General features: G+C 36.4%; 2 protein-coding genes across 4 annotated transcripts; one reads left to right on the top strand and one right to left on the bottom strand.

Moving 5' to 3' along the window:
* Positions 1-1797: 1797 nt before the first annotated feature.
* Positions 1798-9191, top strand: LOC131977596 (claudin domain-containing protein 1-like). Its single transcript, XM_059340985.1, has 5 exons — positions 1798-1903; positions 2204-2786; positions 3958-4062; positions 4715-4852; positions 7756-9191. Exons 2-5 carry the CDS (start codon positions 2483-2485, stop codon positions 7974-7976), a joined length of 768 nt encoding a protein of 255 aa, XP_059196968.1. The 5' UTR covers positions 1798-1903; positions 2204-2482; the 3' UTR covers positions 7977-9191.
* A 1192-nt stretch (positions 9192-10383) lies between these two features.
* Positions 10384-18998, bottom strand: LOC131991067 (N-acyl-aromatic-L-amino acid amidohydrolase (carboxylate-forming) B-like). 3 transcript variants are annotated; one of them, XM_059323759.1, is made up of 7 exons: positions 18768-18998; positions 14938-15164; positions 14155-14347; positions 12526-12619; positions 12332-12439; positions 11809-11921; positions 10384-10966 (listed from the first exon to the last, which is right to left on the bottom strand). In XM_059323759.1, the coding sequence occupies exons 2-7, from the start codon at positions 15162-15164 to the stop codon at positions 10772-10774; spliced, it is 930 nt and encodes a 309-aa protein (XP_059179742.1). In that variant the 5' UTR covers positions 18768-18998; the 3' UTR covers positions 10384-10771. The 3 variants fall into 3 exon arrangements, with proteins under 3 accessions (XP_059179742.1, XP_059184542.1, XP_059185404.1); XM_059328559.1 differs by lacking the exon at positions 18768-18998 and adding an exon at positions 16563-18754; XM_059329421.1 differs by lacking the exon at positions 18768-18998 and adding an exon at positions 16591-18754.
* Positions 18999-19044: the final 46 nt, after the last annotated feature.

Genomic DNA, 19044 nt, shown 5'->3' with positions numbered 1-19044 from the left:
TAATTTTTTTGGGCTCCAGCCATGAAAATATTCACTCCTAATCAAAATCTTAAGACCGGGGGAAAAATTACAAGTATTCGCATTTCGAGCTGATGGCACATAAGCAGGTTGTAAGTAGAGCTTTGAAATGCTAAAAGAATAAACAGGTGCAGGAGACAAAAAAATAGAGTAGGCAATTTATTGAAAACTGCAGACTCAGTAGTGAGTAGCCCCACTGTTCTTGTTGATTACTTCAAAAATTAGTTTAGGGATGCAGGATTTGAGAGTTTCCAGGAGGCTGGTGGGATCGTTGCTCGATGTGGTGAAGATGGCTTCATGAAGAGCATCCATGGTCTGGAACTGACGTCAGTTTAGGTAAACTCCCCTTGTCATCAGATGTTCTCAATGGGCTTTAGATCAGTGGAACACATAGGATGGTCCGAAAGAACGACGTTCTCCTGAAATAAGTATTTTGTCAGGTGGGTGTTGTGAACTGCAGCGTTGTCCTGTTGAAAGACCATCACCGCACAGACGAGGGCCCTCAGTCAAGAGGGATGCCCACTGCAACATCTCTTGATAGCCAGCCGCGGTTTGATGCCCCTGCACAACCTGAAGCTCCATTGTTCCATGAAAGGAAAAGCATCCCAGAACATGATGGAGCCTTCTCCACTGTGCCACATAGAAAACACCTCTGGTGGGATCTCCTTGTCATACATTTGAAGCCATCAGAGGACCATCCAGGTTACATTTTTTGTCATCAGAGAATAAAACTTTTTCCACCTTTCTTTGGTGCTCCCTTGCAAAGTGCAAACGGGCAAGTTTGTGGCATGAGAGGAGACACGGCCTTTGAAGACCTTTATTGGTGTTTATGCCCTTCTGTTGCAGATGCCATTTTATGGTTATTGGGCTACAGTCAGCATCGGTAAGGGCCTTAATCTGGGTCAAGGATCGGCCTGTGTCTTCACGGACAACCTGTCAGATCCTCCGGCACAGCACAGGTGTAATTTTGTTTTTTGGGTCTACCACTTTAATTTTTTGTCCAATAACCCTCAGGATCCTATAAGAATTTTAAACAACTGTCTTACTGCATCCAACCTCGGCAACAATGGCGCATTGCGAGACGCCTTGCTAGTGCAGCTCAACAATCCTGCCTCCTTCAAAGATGGAAAGCTTTTTTGTTTTTGCCATCAAGGGGTCATGACATGATGGAAATGACGTAAAAGCCAGATTTTTGCACAGATTTGGACTTTTTAAGGCTATGGTCTTAAACTTTTGATCAGCTGCTGAGCAGCCTGTTTGAGTTTAAATTAAGTTTTCAATAAAATGCCTACTCTATTTTTTTGTCTGTTGCTCCTGTTTGTTCTTTATGCATTTCGAAGCTCTACTTACAACCAAAATTTTGGTCAGGAGTGTACAGTACTGTGCAAAAGTTTTAGGCAGGTGTGCAAAAAATCATGAAAAATAAGAATGCTTTCAAAAATAGAAATGTTAATAGTTGATTTTTTTATCAATTGACAAAAGTGAGTGAACAGAAGAAAAATATAAATCAATATATTTCAAAAAAAGCATAAATTCTTTAAGGCATTTGTCACACCTGCCTAAGACTTTTGCACAATACTGTACATTTTGATTGAAATAGGGATGGATGGATGGATGGATGGATGGATAGATAGATAGATAGATAGATAGATAGATAGATAGACAGACAGACAGACAGACAGACAGACAGATAGATAGATAGATGGACGGACGGACGGATAGATGGCGCTAGTGTGCGTAACACGCTGTTGTCGACCACCGGTACAACTCATAAAGAAGAAGAAGATAAGTTAAAACGTAGAAGAAGAAGGCAGTGGCCTGCTTGAAATCTAACGAGCGGAAGAGATAAGGCTAATATTTTTTTATGTTTTTTTCCAGCAATGAGGTAAAAAAAAGACAACCTTACATGACTTATTTAGCGTTTAGTTGTCAGTTAAGAGTAATGATATGTGTGCAACCAGCTGTAGCTAACTGTAGTTAGCGTTAGCTGGCTAGTCAGATGCTAAGGAAGCTACCTTTGTTGTATTCGCTTCATATAACTGATCTAACTGCAGATCTAACAACACATTACTGGTTTCATGTGTGGCTTACCAGTTAGGTACCAGTTAAATAGGGCGTAATAGAGCACTTAAGCAGCTTAAGAAGTTGTAGCATTAACCTGTGTGTATCTTTGCTTCTTCGGCAGGTTGTGACCGCCTCTTTGGGACGTTGCTGAAAATGCAGCACAGTACCTTTGGTTATATAGTTTAAATAGAGAATCATGCAGATGTTGACTCTGTCACAACACCTGACAACTCACAGACATGCCGTGGTGCCTTATCTCCAAGCGGAACTATAATTTATAACCATCACACAGTGGAAACCAAACTGCATTTGGTTTTGGTTTTTATCTCAGCACTGGTACCAGTTCATCATTTTGTCTTTGTAAACACAGGCTAAAAAACGAGCCGTTTTCATCCAGACCATGGTTGATAATCGCTATGCCACAGCTCTGGTCATCGGCTCAGTGCTGAGCCTGCTGGCGACAGTCTACCTCTCTGTGGCTGTAGGGTCTCAGCACTGGTACCAGTTCAGCTGTCCACCAACTAAATGTTCGGGGAGCAACGCCTCCGAGCTCAGAGAAGAGCCCAGAGACGATCCGGTCAATGGAGAGTTTGAAGCGAGGATTTACAACAACATGTATCACCTGAACGGCACCCTGGGACTGTGGTGGAGGTGCATACTGGTGCCCACCCAGTCACAAGACTCACACTGGTTCAGAGAGCCAGGTATGATCTCCAGTTTTAAACTTTACATATCTACAGCTGTCACAGCGCCTCTTCACTCACACACTATCGGGTAGATGTCTAGTTTTAAACTCATCTTAACCCTCTGAACCCCAAGCAGCTTCAGGGAGTTTTTTTGTTGCTCTTTTTACATTTTATTTTACTACAATATTTACTACAATACTTAAGTCCTGCTATGGAATCAGCATAACCATGGCTAGAAGTGGGAACAACTCAAAAATGTCTTTTATGCAAAATAACAGAATCATAATAACAGTAAGCAAGTAAAATTTCTGATAATTTATTTTTTAATTGAATACAATTGAATTTATATATATATATATATATATATATATATATATATATATATATATATACATAATACACACACACACACACCAACAAGTGTCACATGCGATACATATTGAACTATTTGCATTTTTACAACCTCCTGTCCTCTCCTCTCTGCTCTGTGAAAACCTGAAAGCCTGCTGTCATGTCAGATTTCAGTGAATATTCACGTCACGTGGCCGTTCGTCTCAAAAAAATTATTTGGTCAGAAATCGCAGTTTTAAGCGTAGGTTTAGTCACTTTGTCAAAAAGTTGGGAAGTTAAAATTCTGACGATAATGCCTGTTTTCTTTCTACGATAAACAGTGTATTTTTGGCAAAGGGAAACTTACTTCTCACTTATACTTTTCGTGGGGTTCAGAGGGTTAATACAGACTCTTAAGTGTTTGCCTACAGTGTTTTATTTTACATTGTTTACAAACTTTTAAGGCACCAAATGTGCCTGGGTTCATCACAGAACAGTGTGAATAAAATTATTGAGAATCTAGATTTTTTTTTAACATCTCCTAAGCTTTAATGAGACTAGCTAAAGGTAAGATAAGATATAAGACACAAAAATATATATTAATAATAATGCCAAATAGCAGAAATGAATGTATATGTCTTATCTTTTATATTCTTATTCTGTTCCTATATCTATGCATCTGTATCTTGAGCTGCTGTGACAACTAAATTTCCTCACTGCGGGATAAATAAAGTTATATCTTATCTGACCTTGTGCGATGACATGTATATCCTCATTCTGCCCGGCCCTACATGACACCCTGTGTATCAAGTTACAGTTGACAGCTCAGTTGAATTTGTGCTCTCTTATTTAACTTTAGATCCAAAGATGGAGACGAAGTGTGAGAGCTTCACTCTCGCTCAGCAATTTAGTCCAAAGTACAACCCTGGAAACCACAACGGAGAAGAAGATCTCCTCAGAACATGTGAGTTGACCCTGTTCCCCCGGTGTCCGTAGATTACATGAGGTTGCGCTCAAGTTCTTGACTTATCCTATCAAATGAATAGTGAATGTTAAAATTTTCCAAGCCACTCAATAGATTGTTTTTATTGTATTTTTGGCTGGTGAGTGAAGCAAATCTACCAGTGACTTGCATAGTTTATCTGCATCTGGCAGGTGGCTGGTGCTAATGTTGTGCCCTGCTTGAAGGTCACCACCAGTTTGTGAACCTTTTGTGTCATTTATTGGTGTTAATAGTTTCAAATGACCAATGAACTACTTCAGATATGTTGTATTTAAAATGTAGAAACTGCATTCAATACAGAAAATACAGACTCTATTGTAAAGTGATGTTTAACTGGTTTAACCCTTTTGAAGAGAGAATTTAAGCACTAACATATTGTACAGTCCTGCTTTAATCTTATTGTCTCTTTTTCTTTCTTGCATCAGCCACATTTGTTAAAGAATTCTTAAATTTACTCTCAATCATATGCCTTCGTCACCTCAAATTGTTGCTCATATTGTGAGCTCAGTTTCGCCGCCATCACTTTCCCGACATGCACCTGCTGTCTTTGAACATTTAGATTATGTTTTTGTATGTAGGTTTTAAGAGTTGTTAATATTCTTTCTTTGTGCAGACTTGTGGAGGTGCCAGTTTCTTCTACCCTTGGTGTCTCTGGCTTTGGTGTTCCTCGGTGGCCTTGTCGGTGTCTGCGCCTGCCTGTGTCGCAGCTTCACCCCCACCTTGGGTGTGGGAGTGCTCCATTTACTCGCAGGTAAGAAAAATGAATGAAAAAAAGAAGAACAGAAAAAAGTGCATGGCGTCTTTGATGTTCTGATGGGACATTTGCATTTAAGTTAGATGCTCACCACCATCTTTGCAATTCTGTAAACAAGAAAACTCAGATGAAGATGCAGGAGTGGTGGCAAGTACTGTAGTGAGAGACACCTGTCAGTCAATCATCTCAAATGAATATCCCACAGTATGTTTTGGAGGAGCGTACAGGCAGAGCTTCTGCAATGCAAGCAATAGAAAAAAATCTACTGCTAAAATACAGTCATGAAAACATTATTAGACCACCCTTCTTTTCTTCAATTTCTTATTCGTTTTAATTACATTTGTTTGGGCAAATATAATGATAACAACAAAAATAGCTCAAGAGTTTAACTTAAGAGCTGATATCTAGCCATTTTCCATGGTTTTCTTGATAATAACCAAATTCATTATCAAGAAAACCATGGAAAATGTCTAGATATCAGCTCTTAAGTTAAATTATTGAGCTATTTTTGTTGTTATTGTTATGTGTTGTCCAAACAAATGTACCTTTAGTTGTACCAGGCATTAAAATGAGCAAGAAATTGAAGAAAACAATGGTTTAATATTTTTTTCCATGACTGTACATGTCATCTACCTTAATACTAATTCAACTCAATGCAGCTTCTATGTGGTAAATTTTAACAAAACTTGACCACATCGCATCATTTGACATCAAATTCACTCCAGCAACACACAAAAAAAGAATACAATGTCTTACTCGCTACCATGATGACCCTGGTGTTGGGCTCAGTAAACGGTTCTAACTGGTATTTTGTATGCGTGTCGTAGGGTTGTCACGATACTAAAATGTTCAACTCGATACCGATATTCAGGAAAATATTTGATACTAGATACCATTTTCGATACCACAAGGTTAAAAACAAAGACCCCAAAATTTAACAGAAATATTTTTATTAACAAGAAAAATGCAACATGTAAAAATGAACAGAACCACAGGTTAAATATTTATAATAAAAAAAACAGTTGTGCAAAAAGAAACTGCAACTATGATAACAATCTTCAGGTCTGAGGTAGTGCAAAAAATAAATAAATACAATAAACAATAACAATTGGAACAATATTTTCTGTGTGTGTTGCTGTTTGGGGGGGTATCGATACTTTTGAAAATGAGTATCGTATCCGGATAAAAAAAGTTTTAGTATCGATACTTTTTTGAGTATCGATACTTTTGACAACCCTAGCGTGTCGTAAGCCGCCAGCGCCTTTTGTGCCTAACACGTGTCTAGCTGGTGATTCTGAAACTTTAAACTAACATTAGCCTGGTGGTGCTGCTTGTGGCCGTCCTCTTGTAAGGTGAGTTCTTGTACTTCCCCACCTGATTGACGGATAATGGGATCACACAAATATAATAAATCATCGTCACCTGGTGAACTTGATCAGACAAATCCTGACTTGTGTTGTTATCAATTTAGTTTTTAGATTATGGTCTAAACAATCATTCATTAAACAAAGAAGCATTTGAATGTAAAATCTATACGTCCTAGATTTATTAAAAGTGTAATAACTACTTGTGGTCTAAGCAGCAGGGGTCTTTATTTGCTATAAGGTCCTATATTGGCAGGATCAGATCAGATTTTCTTTTTTTAAGTGAATTGAATACTAGTAAAGTTTCTTTGATAGCCAGGATCTGGTTGCTGCAGTTTAGATTGTATTGGCTGCAGCATTAATCTGTGGTTGTTGCTGATCTATATGGTCACACCTCCTCAAGCGATATCTGTACTGAATGTCCTTTTCTCACATTCACAGCATCTATTGAGGATTTAGAATAAAGCTTTGAATGTCTGTGATCATATTTTATGATGTTATCACCCTAAAATAAAAGAAAAAAAATCCCACACTAAATCCCCAATTTGAGGTGATTCAAAGGATTAAATGAGTTGTTGTTTTTTAAACCGACAACTTTCTTTAATGAATAGTGTTGGAGCCTAAATAGATTTGTGATTGTGGTTATATAAATGTAATTTACGGTGCTGTTAGACTGCAGCTACACTGCCCTGTTAAAACAGGTGCCTGCCTCCCTTTCTATGTAACAGCAGGAGATAAAAACATGTTATGAATACTGGAAATGATGACCTTGATCCTATCTCATTACATTTTGACCCTTGGGTGCTCTGGAGTTATTGGAAGTGTTTGGATCATACAAGTTGGAAACAATCCTGAGCAGCCAACACTGTAATCTAATTCTACAAATAATGCTTAAAATATTAGTATAAACTGATTTTTACCAGTCAGATATATCGGTTGACAGATATTATCGGTCAGTATTGTCCGATCAGTGGCCTATCAGTGTTTATGCTGTACGATATGTGCTAACTTTTTAAATTAGTCAGCAATTGGCTGAAACTTGAACATTAAGGATGTTTATTTAGCTTTTTATGTTATTCCTATTTCTTTAGTTTCTCAGTCATTTATAGAGTTGGCTGACAATGTAATTCATTATTTGTATAATAATGTTAAATACTATTTAATGAAGTTTTTTTGAGAAAGTAACCTGGACAGTAGTGTAAAAACTGGTGCACAGTCCACATAAAAAGGTCTATTTTCATTCCAGCTTAAAAACTTACTATATCAGTTACCTATTCATTATCTCCCTCTAAAATCAGTTATATCCCATATAAAATCCCATATCGATCATACTCTAATTTTTATCTCCCACTGTGCAGAAATAAGGTGTTTGAATAGAGTAAATACAAAAAGAAGCTGTACGGCACGTGAGTGCTAAGTTAGTATTTGAATGTCGGCGTTATGAATGAAGCTTCAAAATAAGCTGTACAGCCCTGCCGCTGTCACAATGAGCCGCTTTGTGTTGTTCATCTGTTACGGCTCTCCCCTTCCTTTCAGGTCTGTGCACTCTGGGCACCGTCTGCTGTTTCCTGGCCGGGGTGGATTTGCTCCAACAGTTTTACCTTCCGCCAGAAGGGGTGGAGGGCTCGCTGGGCTGGTCCCTCTACCTCGCCCTCATCTCCTTCCCCCTGCAGATGATGGCAGCTGCTTTGTTCCTGTGGGCGGCCAGGAGTCACCGCAAAAACTACACCCGCATGACGGCTTACAGGGTTGCTTAAAGAGAGACTGCTACAACAACTTACCTTCCTTTTCTCTTAAGAAGAGAGAAAAAAAAAAAACGTTTCTGATAATGACTGTAAAGGTTGTTGTTTTTTCTGTAACAGTTACATGATATCACAGATCTAGGCAGGAAGACACTAAACCAGTTTGCAGCTAATCATCATAAGTGCTCAAAATTAGGGTTTAATACCTTTTGAGTTGTCATTTCACCTTTGTTTTCTACCATCTCTAACTTTTACCCATAGCATGTTCTTTAGTGTGTTTTAACACCCAGATGTCGTGGATCATTTGTTGTTGCTGTGTTGTACTTAAATGCCTTCTTTTTAGTTGCCATTGCTTTCAAAGCTGCTCACCACATTGCCCTTAAATCAGTTATAGATTATAAACTTGCACACAAATATCAGACATGCAGTTATCAAAGCCAGGGTAGCTTTTATATAATATTGCATGAAAACTATTAAGCAAGCCTACCTTAAGTTTTTATTTTTATTTTTTGTGTGGTTTTATTTTTGTATAACCTTAAATATCAAGCCTTTGCTGTGCATGCCTTTTAAAGCTGACTTTCTGTCATCTGTGGTAATAGTTGATTTCAGTCTGTGGTATGTGTTGACTAAATGTCACTAAAAATGTAACCACTCCTCTCCCATTGTCACCTGTGTTTAAAGATCTAATGTTTATGATCGCGGTTGATTTGAATGTTAAAAGAAAAAGTAAATTGATTTAATGCCACTTGAGCAAACCTGTGACCTCTTCGTAACATTTTAATTGTTTTAATTGTAACTGTTTCAGCTCCACATAATTCTACTGCCATTTTACATCTGTTAAAATGTTTTTCTAGTCATGGTTGCTGTCAGGTCTTTGTTCGTTTTAGAGATTATTTTCATCAGTTACCCTAACTGATAGTTTGACAGCCAAATATCTGCGTCATTTAAAGCCTTTCAAGAGACCGGTATTCTGAATAACAAATCGAATCTGTAAAATCTTCATTTGTAAATGAAAAACCTCATGAATCTCCGCCTCTACCCTTAACATTTGTCTGGAAAGTAAATTAATTTGTTACTTTTCTGTGTGTCCGAAATGTCTCTGCAACAGAATACAAATTGTGATGGTTTTGTGTCACAATGTTTTGTTACTCGTCTGCTTTTCTAAATGTTTTTATGTATTCTGAAGCACACTGTACCAGTTTCTGAACTGATAAATTTGACATTTGCCAACTTCTTGTTTTGTGATCCTTTGTAATTGAATGAGCAAAACGTTGTCATTAATTCAAATGGTATAACTGTATAAAAAATTGTCACATGTTCATGTGGTGGTCGAAAGTAACTAATTACATTTACTCAAGTACATCCAAGATTTTGAGGTACTGTACTTGAGTATAGGTCAGAGAAAAAAAATACTTTTTACTGCACTACATTTGATAGTTGTAGTTTGTTTAAGCATTATTGAATTAAATAATGGGAATAAACTACCCAACAGTAAATAAAGTTATAAAAAAGACATTTACCAGCTGCAAAATTAAAGTGATGAACAGATTAATATATCAATAATAATAGTCCTTTTTTTTATTCTGGAATAGACCATTCCATAAAAAAGGTGATTTTATTTGTGGTACTGTAAGTTAAATTTGATGCGGATTCTTTTGTACTCTTGTTTCAGTAACATTTTGAAAGCAGGACTTTTACTTACAGTGTTAAGTGTTGAATTGCAGTATTGTTACTGTTTTGTAGGCTAAATAAAGAATCTGAATACTTGAGTAGAATTTACTAACAACCATAATCAATAAATGGTAAATAAGCAAATAATTCTACTTTAGTTAATTGTTTTTTACTATTAACAAACAAATTATAGTTAAGAATGTTATTATTTATTAATTCTGCTATAATGTATGTTTTTTTTGCCTGTTGACATAGATCTATGGAACAGATATTTGTAAGAATTTGATTAATACAATTTGGATTGCTATTATACAGTTGTAACTAATGCTTATAATAATTAGTTAATGATTAATTTAGGGTTTTTTAAAGACATCAACTTACATAAGTTTGGCCCTATAAAATCTTGTATTGGTGATCTATAAAAGAGATTATTTGTGCATTGATGATATCTATCTCAATATTTATAAATGCTATACGCAGTATTTATTAACCAAAAGCTTTCTACAAGTGTCCTCATTTGACAGATGCAGGTTGACACAGTGGCCGAATATTGTATTGAAAGTAAAAGTATTAAACTTGACAGCAGAAGATTAAAATATAATGTAATATTTGCACTTCATGTCACGTTTTGGGCCATACAAAATGTTTCTGAGAGCCGCCATTGAATGGTGAACATCATAATAGTAATTAAAGCTGCTAAAACTTCAGCATGTTATCAACCAAAAGTCAAAGTCCACAAACCATGTAATAGTTCAGAGATTCATGTTTCCATTTATTTAGACATGGAATTTTGCATCATCGCTGCAGTGCAAAAAAGATCAACATGCTATCTAGTCAGAGGGTGGAGGATTAAAACTCCAGCACCTGTGCAATATCATTCATTCAAGTACAAAAACAATTCTATTACAACACACTCGCCTCCTCTTAAAGCCTCACAGAGGTAGTGCTGCTGCAGAGCTGCTGTACAGGAAGAGAGGAGGTAATCATGGCATTGTGTCCGGCACCTGTAGATATTTTAATCATCATTGCATAAATGTGTGCATTTGCTCACTGGAGATGATTAAAAACATGATTTTACACCTTAATCCTGTCTATGATTATAATTAGTATAGTAAGTATCTACAGTATATGTTGGTCTCTCAGTCCTTCTTCACACTTACAGACGGGAAGGTCAGAGTGACCTTTTTAGCTAAATGGAACGCAATCTTCTTCTCATAGTAGGCACATTCATTTACAAAGAAAGGGTAGAGTTCCTCTCCCTCGTGCTTCACCGTCTCCCCAGAAAATGACAGGAACACGGGGTCGCCTGCTCGGAGAAGCTTGAAGTCATTATCCTGCAGAAAAATCGGGATAGTCATTACGCATCAGAGCAGCTTTTCAATGCAAATGTGGCATTTACTGTTACTGTCATAGTTTCCTCGGATCAGAGCATTTTCCTGCAAGCATTTCATTTTAAATGTGTAAATGGAACAAACCTTATGCAGGATTGTTTAAAGGGATAGTTCGACATTTTTGGAAGTGAACCTTGCTCACTTTCTTGCAGAGATCTGAACCCACAATAACTGATTTTGTGACCACTTCGGGGGCAACTGACACTAATTGTTAAACATCAGCCGTCAGCAAACAGTTGATTATTTACACATCCAGCCAACATGGGAAAACATTAGCATTCATTGGGGGTTGTGTTTCTGTCGAGTGAGCAAAAATAAGCACAATCTTCACTCTCTTTTAGCTGTTTTTTTCTTTGCAAACTCCAGAGGGAAATATCTGGCTATCTTCAGCTGCTACAACCCCGATTCCAAAGAAATTGTGACACTGTGTAAGTGTAAATTAAAAAAAAGATTGCATCAAATTCAGAATGTAAATATACAAACACAAAAGTTTAAAACATTAAATATATTGTCTTTGTTCAGTTTTCAATTGAATATATGTCAGAAAGGATTAGCAAATTATCACATTCTGTTCTATTTACATTCTTCACAGCATCCCAACTTTTTTTGGAATCAGGGAAAGCAAGCAATGAGGAAAATGAGAATCAACTAAAACAGTAAAATTCCAGGTCAAAGAGCTAAACAATGAGCTGAAACTCACTATAAAGCTCACTGCGGGGAGCTGCAGCTCCTGTATGTAATTCTCTGTAGTTTCATCACTATGAATGACACCTTTGATTCTGTACCTGCAGCTGTGGGTGGATGGCAGCAGTAATCTCATTGGTCGTAGGATCTCTTGGGTAGTCTACGCTCTTCTCAAATGCGTATGCTTCAACTTCACCTCCTTCAAAAATACTTCCTGTTGACAGAAGACTGTAATAAGTAGTAATCCTGGCGTACTTTAGGAGGCTCACAGTTACACAGGTGCTAAGGTTCAACCAAATAAAAAAGCCTTTTATTGCATATGCGTGATGGAATTTTGCCATACAGGTAGATGGAGAAGAGGCAGATATCTCAAAACCTAAGCAAGTAAAATCAAGTGTCTCCATGGCTAGATACAACTACAGATAAGTAATTAAGTGAAAAATAATAATTGTATGACACCAGGATAAAAAAGTGCCAAAAAGACTACAAAAAGCATTTTACTTATTATTTAAATCAAAGTCAAGCAAAGAATGTGTTAGTCCAAGTTTAAATCACTCAACAGACAACAGCAAAAGCCTGATCTCTTTTTTTTTTTTTTTGGGGGGGGGGGGGGCTGTTTCTTACCAGAATTAAATTTCTGAAGCCATTCTAATGTGAAATCCACCGCCTCTTTCATCATGTTATAGATGTCCGCTCTGAGCACCCCAGTGGGTTGAGGGCCGACCTCGATGGCTGCAGAGAGCAAGAGAGGCAATTCCAGCATCTTTTACTTTTATTGGTGCAATTATACCAATGCAGACAAACAAATGAAGACTCACCAAAGCCTCGTTTTCCCACTGCCTCCAGGGAATAAGCCTCAGAGGCGGCGATATCCAACTGGATTGCTCTGACAGGCGCAGAAGTCATCTTGCTCTGAAAAAAGAAACAACAGACATTCAATCACGGGTGTCTCGATATGCTGGTATTGATGATAGTTGTGATGTTTAAAAAATTAAGTATTTATATCATGCTTATAATACACATATGATAATATTGTCTGAATGATCCAAGGGCCTCTTAAATAATTTCTATTTCTTTCTGTTCTTGCTTCATTTTGTAGTTATGGGACTAGATCATATTTTAAGTGTCATTCATTTAATTTTTAAAAGTTAAAGATAAATTGGGCTGATAACATTATTGTTTTTTTTTTTAATGATATCACAATAATATTATTATTATTGGGTAACACTTTACAATAACCCTCATTTATAAATGGTAAACAGATAGTTTATTAATGTTTAATCATCATTTATAAACCGTATATAGGCCATTTAGAATGTTAAATACATAATTTATGAATGTTTAACTAACTACATCATGTATTAATGTAAGTTTATAGTTACTTTACCACTAACAAACAATTAAATTATAATTAATAGTTTTAGTTGCACACATTTTAACATTTTTAACACCATATTAAGTATGTGAATGATTTTGAAATGATTCATATACCTTTAAGACATTGGTTAAAAACATTTAAAGATTAAATATGTATTGCACTTTGTATTAATAATTGGTCTATAAACCATCTATAAACATCACTTAGTTGGTTATTGTAAAGTGTTTCCCATTACTGTGAATTATTTTGGCCCTAATAATAAAGTGAAAATCTGTTATCTTGACAGCCTGAGCTTCAATAAAACCCTCTCAGCTTTAACTTCACATACAATACGTACACAGCTTTATCCTGGGACCATAGATTCAGATTTGTATGGACTTGAGACCACAATTACGTGGTATGCAGTGTAAAAAATATAAAGAAAAAAACAACAAAATAAAGAAAGAATTGTCCAAAATTTAGAGATCAGTCATGTAGCTGTGAAAGTTACCTCATTGCTAAAGAAATAGCATCAGCCTCAGAGCCACACTCTGAATGTGAGTTTGTCAATTATACAAGATGAGCCAGACAAGAAACTCTGTGGCTGATAGGATTTTGGATCTTGCTAGAGATTTGTACCGCAAAATAAAAAAGTTAACTTATTTGTTGCATTTTAGTTGCAATTGATTAGAGCACAGACAAAACAGATGTGGCTCGTACTCGAGTAGTGATGCATATGATTAATTTTCATTATTCAATACAATAGTACATCACTTTTATTGTCCTATATCAGCCTTTATATCTTCCAGTGGTGTTGCTAACTCCAAAGTTACTGTACAAAAAGCCTGACTGGTCATAAAGTTCATCATTCTTTGGACACTTTCTTATAGATAATAGGGTGTTCTTTATATTGAATGTAATAATAAGCAATACTTTGCAGCATTTTCCTTATTCAGTTAGATTTATTTCAAGTTGAAGATTATAATACCTGTAGTTTTAGTGCTTTGTGCTCTACATTTGTTATGTTAAATCAGAAAGTCAAGTTGTGTCCCTGTGAGTATTTGTCTGGGTGATTCCACGGAGCTCTTACCTGTATGTATTTGTAAATGTGCAGGGTGAGCCAGTCTAAGGAGTAAAAGATTAAGCACATGCCCATGTTGGCAGTGGTGTTGTGGAGGTCGAAGAGCAGATCCACGGCCTCATTGCTTCCTTTTGGTCCGAGCTGAGCGTTCAGCTCTTGAGCTCGCCTCAACTCGTAGGGTGTCGAATCTGTTACTGGAGCACTGAAAGCCACATGATGAGTTATCTCATGCATATACTCTTGGCAGGTTATGCTAATACAAGGCAGTGGTGGGAGATGTCTTCAGATCCCTTACTTAAGTAAAAGTACTAACACCAAACTGTGAAAATAAATCTGCATTTAAAACTTACTTTAGGTAAAAAGTACAAAGGTATCAGCATCAAAATGTACTTAAAGTATTAAAAGTAAAAGTATCATTGTGCAGAATGAACCCACTCAGATTGTTATTAGGTCATCATTTTAACTACTTGATATACTGTTTTTGAGGCATAAAAAAAAGAGGTCCAATCACTTTAAATATATCATGTTTTTTACGTTAAATCTCTGAAAAGTAGCTAAAGCTGGCAGCTTAATGAAGTGGAGTAAAAATACAATATTTGCCTCAAAATGTAGTGTAGTAGAAGTATAAAGTTACATAAAAATGGAAATACTCAAGTAAAATACCTCAAAATTGTACTTAAGTACAGTGCAGGAGTAAATTTATTTAGTTACATCCCACCACTGATTACAAGGCAGTTCTCAAATGTAAAGATTCTCTTCAAACTCTAGTTTTCTTACAACTTTTCAACTTACCTCAGCAAAGCGTCTGTAAAACAGCGATTGAGATCTGTGTCTATGTATCTCATGCAGGCCTCCACAGCTGGTGGATTTGACAGGACGGTAGTTATAGAAACAGATCCAGACTGATCTACCTTCCGTTTCTGCATTTCTCTCACAATATATACCCCTGACATCTCATTCCCATGGGTGCCACCACAAATGGCGACACGGGGCAGTGGCGGGAGAGAGAGGAGCTCCATCTGTTGGCAGGAAAAACAGTTTTTAGACAAGTGTTGTCCGGTCTGTTTCAGCCTCTCAACAAGCCCACATGTTTAAACTGAATGCAAACATTGATGGAGTCTGCCAAAACCTGTTTAAAATGTAAACAAACCAGGCAGATGAGAGTAACCTGTGACAGAAGTTGAGTCTCTGGTCAGGAAATGGGGTGAAAAGTGCAAAAGTATTGCTGTATGGCGGTCAATGAGCCATATAATTTAATACGTGACTGGCCTAGTCTCACTCACATTGAAGGAGATCCCAGTGTTAACCTCTAGGTTAAGTGTTAACCTCTAGGTTAACACTGTATATCACGAATGCTGGGTCTTGTTGGTTTTCTGAGAATCTACTGCACCTACTGGTACACTCAAAAAAATAACTTGTTCCCAGAACGTAATAAAATGTGGAAATAATTTCCACCTTAATAAAATGCTTTAATTTAGCGAGAAACAATTTTGTTGAGCGACAAAATGTAAATATGTTGGGTCAACATGATGTATTTGCGTTACTGTTAATTAATTACCAGGGCTCAGTCCAACTAGATTTGTAAGGGTAATTGTAACATACTAACGTAATTTTATTGGGCCATTTAAACGTGTATGATATTATTAAGAGTTACTTAATTTAATAGGGTGGAAGCCCGGGTTCTTCCCATCTGTCTCCCCCCTTCACACTGTCTCTCACTATCAATAAACCCTTGAAAATGGCCAAAAAAACCCAAAAAACTACTAATTAGGAATGTGCACATGACTGCCACCTACTGCTCTGGAGTTGTAAGCAGAATTGATTTGAAATCTTAACCCATTAGAATTAGGTTGTGTTAACATAAATTATTCTTGTAAATTTTAAATTACTGCATTTTATGCTAAAATTACATGTTTTAAAACTGTTTAACCACAAAACATAATTTTATATAGTAGAAGCTACATGTTAGACTAAGGATTAGGTGACAGACACCCAGTTTGCTTTTTTTGAGTGTACCTTGTTTGCCATGTAGCAATAAAAACATACTAAAAACCTGGATTAATCTGGTTAGTCACATTGGATTGCTATTATTTTGAACACTACTTATGAGGCGCACGAAGCATTGTAAACAAGGTCATGCTGTTGATGCTGTTGATGCTGTCCTTTGTCTATTGGACACAATATGTGAGGAAAAGAGCTGCCACTTTTTCAAAGGAAGTCACAGACTTTAATGTATTGTTGTATCAGAAACTGGGATGAAAAGTGCAAAAGTATTGCTGTATGGCGGTCAATGAGCCATATAATTTAATGCGTGACTGGCCCAGTCTCACTCACATTGAAGGAGATCCCAGTGGATCTCTTAACCTCTAGGTTAACACTGTATAGGGACGTAAATACAACATTCAGGGTCCACTCACACAATGTTTGAGTCAGTTATGTGCTCACTCTGTGAATGATTGGAGATGATTTCCTGAATACAACAACCTGTGGTCGTCCATTCACTGAAAGAAATGAAGGTCAAAAGAGACACAGATAGCAACTCTCCATTGTTGTTTGTTTGCCAGTAGAAGTCATCATCCTTAAAAGTTGTTTTTTTTATGTTGTTCACAAGATAAAGGGGGATAAAGGTTTTTATTCTGTTGCTCTTCAATCACTGCGGTCTAATATGTGGATGAGCAAACCTCAGAATTACAGTTGCCCATGAAGGTGGAATGATTTTGCTTTCAAACACAGTCCTGTTAATTGCATTTACATTTACATTTAGACATTTAGCAGATGCTTTTATCCAAAGGAATTTTTTACAGGAAAAAAGGGGAACGATCAAGGTATAGTGCAATAAGAGCCATTAGTGCAGCAAAATTGCGGTGTGGTTTAATTTTCATTGTGATATGTTTGGAAGAGACTGATTAATAAAGTTTTAAGAACACTTTATCTGTCAAGAATAAATCAGTGTCACAATAATTTCATGGAAAGAGGTAAAAAAAATATATTTTATTCCAACTTTATGTGCAATTAAGTTGCTGCATAATCACAATACAACACTAATACTCAACTCTCCTCCTTCAGTTGCTACATTAATGTATTTTTTAATGGTTTTAAGTGATATTTAAGTTTTATTATTTGCATTTGTAGTGCTGAGTTTAGTTTCAGTTAACTTCTTGAGTTAAATTCTATTTAAATTAATCCTATAATGCCTGAACCATGAAATAATTGCCAGAAAATTCACATATTTTTAAACTGGAGTGTTTTATTGAACCTGCTCATTAAAATAAAAATCAATTTGCATAGATGAATTCTAATTTGTATCATATTTGATTCATCAGGTAGTTTTGTGCAATTTGTTGCTCTCAGTTTGTTTTTCTTGAATATACAAAAACATATAAAACCTAAAATTTTTACAGATTAAAACTTTGATTTTCCTTTTAAAATTTTCCTCAAACATAAAATATTTTTTTCCATATAACACAACATCACCTAGTGGAACTAGTATATCATTTTTGCTACATCTGGAAGTTTTGTGCAATTTGTCTTAAAGCAGTTAGTAGCTCACACATTTAGCATTTCTACTTCCAAACTGATTATAATCTACGGAGTTTAAATTCAACAATACTTTTTTTAACAACTTCAAACATATTAAATATCCCAATTTGCATGTCAAATATACGCAAATGATTTTGCAAAGGTGCAAATGTTGTTGTTTTTTTGTTTTTTTACTGTTTTCAATATTACTTTCTTATTTTTATTCTTAACTTGGGGGAAAATACATCATTGCCCCAAATCTGTTAATTGACAAATAGTAATTGTTGACATGACTCAAACATCAGCAATTTCCACAACAATAACTGAATGTGACGGAGTGACTGGACAGATATCCATTAGATAACTATGATTATTGATCATTAATACATAATGTTTAACCCTGTCTCATAAAAATTAGACGACTAAACTGCATTCTCAAGAACTTTTAGAGGGAAACATATTCTCTTCCGCTTTACAGTTGCAGTTTTTAACACGTGGTTAATGTTGTAAGATGATTGCAGTGTTAAAAGATTGTGATTTGGGTTAAAACGAGAGAACATTGTTAGTTAAATAACTCAACACTGACATGGCGCTGGCTTATTGTGTAGTTGTGTTTCTGTTTGATTGTGTTTTTTGGAAAAGAGATTTCAGTCTCAATGACACTGTTTACAAATGATACATGAGTATAAATGCCAAATATGTAAAACAACTGCCTGGTGGAGTGAAGTTTACTGTAAACTGCATCTGTGATGAACCAGGAAATCACTTTCTGTTGCATGATTTCCTTTTTGGATGCAGACAACACTCAATACGAGTTAAACTGTAAGTCAAAAAGAAGTAACTTTAATGTATCGTCATCAGGAAGTTGTGCTAAACAGGCATATTTAGGGAGGAGAAACATACTATCAGGACACTACGTACAAGCACAAATGAACAAAGAACAGTGTTTTCCCTGCAGCCTGTTAGTGTCTTGCATGGGAGCAAAGTGCAGCTTGTTGTGCACTGTTCAAGTTACATGACAGAAAACACGAACATGTAAAGCAATTCCACGAACAAAATGTGCATGAAATAAATATGGGAAACAGCACAGCTGCATGCCTTACCTTTCTTTCAAAACTCAGCCCTGCTGCTCGGCACTCACTGCACTTCGGCAACCTTTGAACTTAGACGGAAGTTGTATCAGGACAGCAATGCAGTATTTCATAATCTGCCAGCAAAGCAATACAGGCACACCACAAGCTACTTTCCAGTCAGAGCTATTAACTGTTCACTTGCACAGACACGAATGCATGCAAACCATATATACACAGAGTTGTTTCAAAGCCAGCCCTCCCTCTTCTTGTCTTTCTTCTACTCTTTCCTGCAGCCCTCCTCTTTATG

The sequence above is a fragment of the Centropristis striata genome, chromosome 1 (genome assembly GCF_030273125.1).
Source record: "Centropristis striata isolate RG_2023a ecotype Rhode Island chromosome 1, C.striata_1.0, whole genome shotgun sequence".
NCBI lineage: Eukaryota > Metazoa > Chordata > Actinopteri > Perciformes > Serranidae > Centropristis > Centropristis striata.
Note: the sequence above shows the minus strand (reverse complement) of the source record. Positions and strands in the feature narration are given on the sequence as shown.